This window comes from Habropoda laboriosa, unplaced genomic scaffold, assembly GCF_001263275.1.
Source record: "Habropoda laboriosa isolate 0110345459 unplaced genomic scaffold, ASM126327v1 scaffold203, whole genome shotgun sequence".
NCBI lineage: Eukaryota > Metazoa > Arthropoda > Insecta > Hymenoptera > Apidae > Habropoda > Habropoda laboriosa.
The window spans coordinates 1,471,113-1,473,223 of NW_017100358.1; the positions used below are offsets into that span (position 1 = coordinate 1,471,113).

Consider the following 2,111-nt stretch of genomic DNA (forward strand, 5'->3'; position numbering starts at 1 on the left):
TAATGATAATATTAATAATAATAAAATAATATAATAATAATAATAATAATATACTACTCGCGAAACATTATCTTCTCCCTCCTTACATGTGGTATTAGGCAGTCTTTCAACAGCTGCTTGAACAAAGTTCGACAAGTGTGTGTGTGTGTTTCTGTGGGTATATATGATCTATCTATCCAATCGCGTTGTTTCGTCCATGGCTGTCGATTCACGAATGACAACGACTGGCCACGAAGTACGACGACGACGACGAGGACGAAGACGATGAGAAGTTGCGTTGCAAGGGTGGCGAGCCGTTTCTCTCTCTCTCTCTCTATATATATATACGTGTATATTTGTGTGTGTGTGTATGTGTGTGTGTGTGTGTATACGCGGACGACTCGTCGACTCGTTGTTATTCTCTGGGGCGTGGAAGAATGAGCCTGAAGGATGGTGGTGTTCAGGCGGCCAGGCCATGAGGCGTTTGATGATGAAGAAGCGCAGGATACTGCTGAGCCACGTGCGCCAACTGATGATGATGAGCGTGTGCGTGAATGTGCGGATGAACGACGGCGGTGGGAGGCGTGCCGGTGCTCGAGGCACCGGCCGCGTGGGTCGGCAGAGGCGTTTGAGGTTGGGGCGCGTGAAGCGTATGGCTGTGACCTGTAACCAGGCTCCCGTGGCTTGTCCCGGTGTGCCCGCCACCACCGCTTCCGGTCCCCGTGCCGTTCCCGGTCCCGGCGCAACCGTTCGCCACTGTAGAGCCGTGGTGGCTGCTGTGATGAGGATGGCCGAATACGACCCCAGAGAAGGCCACGGGTCACTGATGATGCTTCGCTGAACCGTTCGCGTGGTGCGCCTGCGCGACCACGTGGTGACTCGAGGGTGGCGCATGCGCGGCGCTCGGATGGTGATGACTACCGGTCGCCGCGTGGTGATTCGCGTTGTTGGCGCTACTGTTGTTGTTGTTGTTCTGCTGCTGCGTCTGCCGTTGGCTGTTCTTCTTGTTCTTCATGCGTCGATTCTGGAACCAGATCTTCACCTGTCGCTCGGTTAGATTCAGATTGCGCGCCAGTTCCCATCGTTTTTGCTTCGAGACGTACGCGTTGAATAGGAACTCCTTCTCGAGCTCGAGCGTCTGGAACTTGGAGTACGGTTTGCGTTTCTTTCGCACCGTCACTTGCCCGGTCCACTCCAGAGGGTTCGAACTACCGCAGCCCATCCCGGCGACGCCGACTCCGACGCCCACTCCCGCCAGGGAACCTGTGGGAAACAAGGAAGATGGGGAGGAACCCCACATCACTTAACACAATTAGTTTGCCAGTTACAGGACAGCCTAGTTGCTAACTAGAAATATAGCTCTAACGAATTAGAAATTTTTACATTCTCGACGTTATTTGTCGTCGGTTACGGGCTCGTCGAATCAAATTGAACGATTTGCAGCAGGTAGAGTTGGAAAAATGGGAAAAGCAGTCGTACCTGTTCTCCCTTCTTTTGCGGCCGGTGGAATCGTTAGATCGGTGCAGGCCGGCGGAAACGAGAGCAAATACGTCGGTTCGTTAGTCGACGTATCGGCGCGTAACCAACACCGTTAGCCTTTTTTCCGAATGAAATCTCTGTTGACACTCGTCTACGCGTCGAATCAAACCAACCGGTCGATACGGGTAACAGAGAGACGTAAGTACCGACCGATTTCTCTTTAAGATTAGACCACTTTTTTATCTTTCAACGAGACTCTAAGTATTATTAATTGTGAGAATCAATTATGAGAATTGATTTGAATGGACAAGCGTAACACCCGACTAATAGCGATAGTTAATATAGACTAGTACCATTAGCCGTTTTGCTGGAATCCAGTATCGATGAACCATTTTTTCGTTATTTTTTACACGATCGTGCTCCGGTTCACAGGGGAATGTACCTACCTGATACACGATGTTGTCCATTGTAATTGATATTAGGTATTGCATTACCTAATGGCGCATCGTTTCATCTATAGCAAGTTCTAAACTCTTTTTCCAATATTTAAGATAATTAATACGAACGTAAATAAGATTCTCTTTTTACGGGTCTTCGCAATCTGCAGTAGGAAAATAATTTCCAAACACAATTTTCCAAGGAGAGTAAAATTT

The 2,111-nt window shown here is 48.9% G+C and overlaps 1 protein-coding gene across 1 annotated transcript in view; it reads right to left on the minus strand.

The window, feature by feature from the left end:
• Nucleotides 1-141: 141 nt before the first annotated feature.
• The window catches only part of LOC108574666 (homeobox protein abdominal-B-like), a 6,737-nt gene continuing 4,767 nt past the window's right edge, over nucleotides 142-2,111 (minus strand). Inside the window, exons 3-4 of the mRNA XM_017937289.1 lie at nucleotides 804-1,242; nucleotides 142-689 (exon numbers count right to left, since the gene is read on the minus strand). Of these exons, the coding sequence (XP_017792778.1) occupies nucleotides 440-689; nucleotides 804-1,242 (689 nt within the window). The 3' untranslated portion in view covers nucleotides 142-439. The remainder of the gene's footprint in view (nucleotides 690-803; nucleotides 1,243-2,111) is intronic.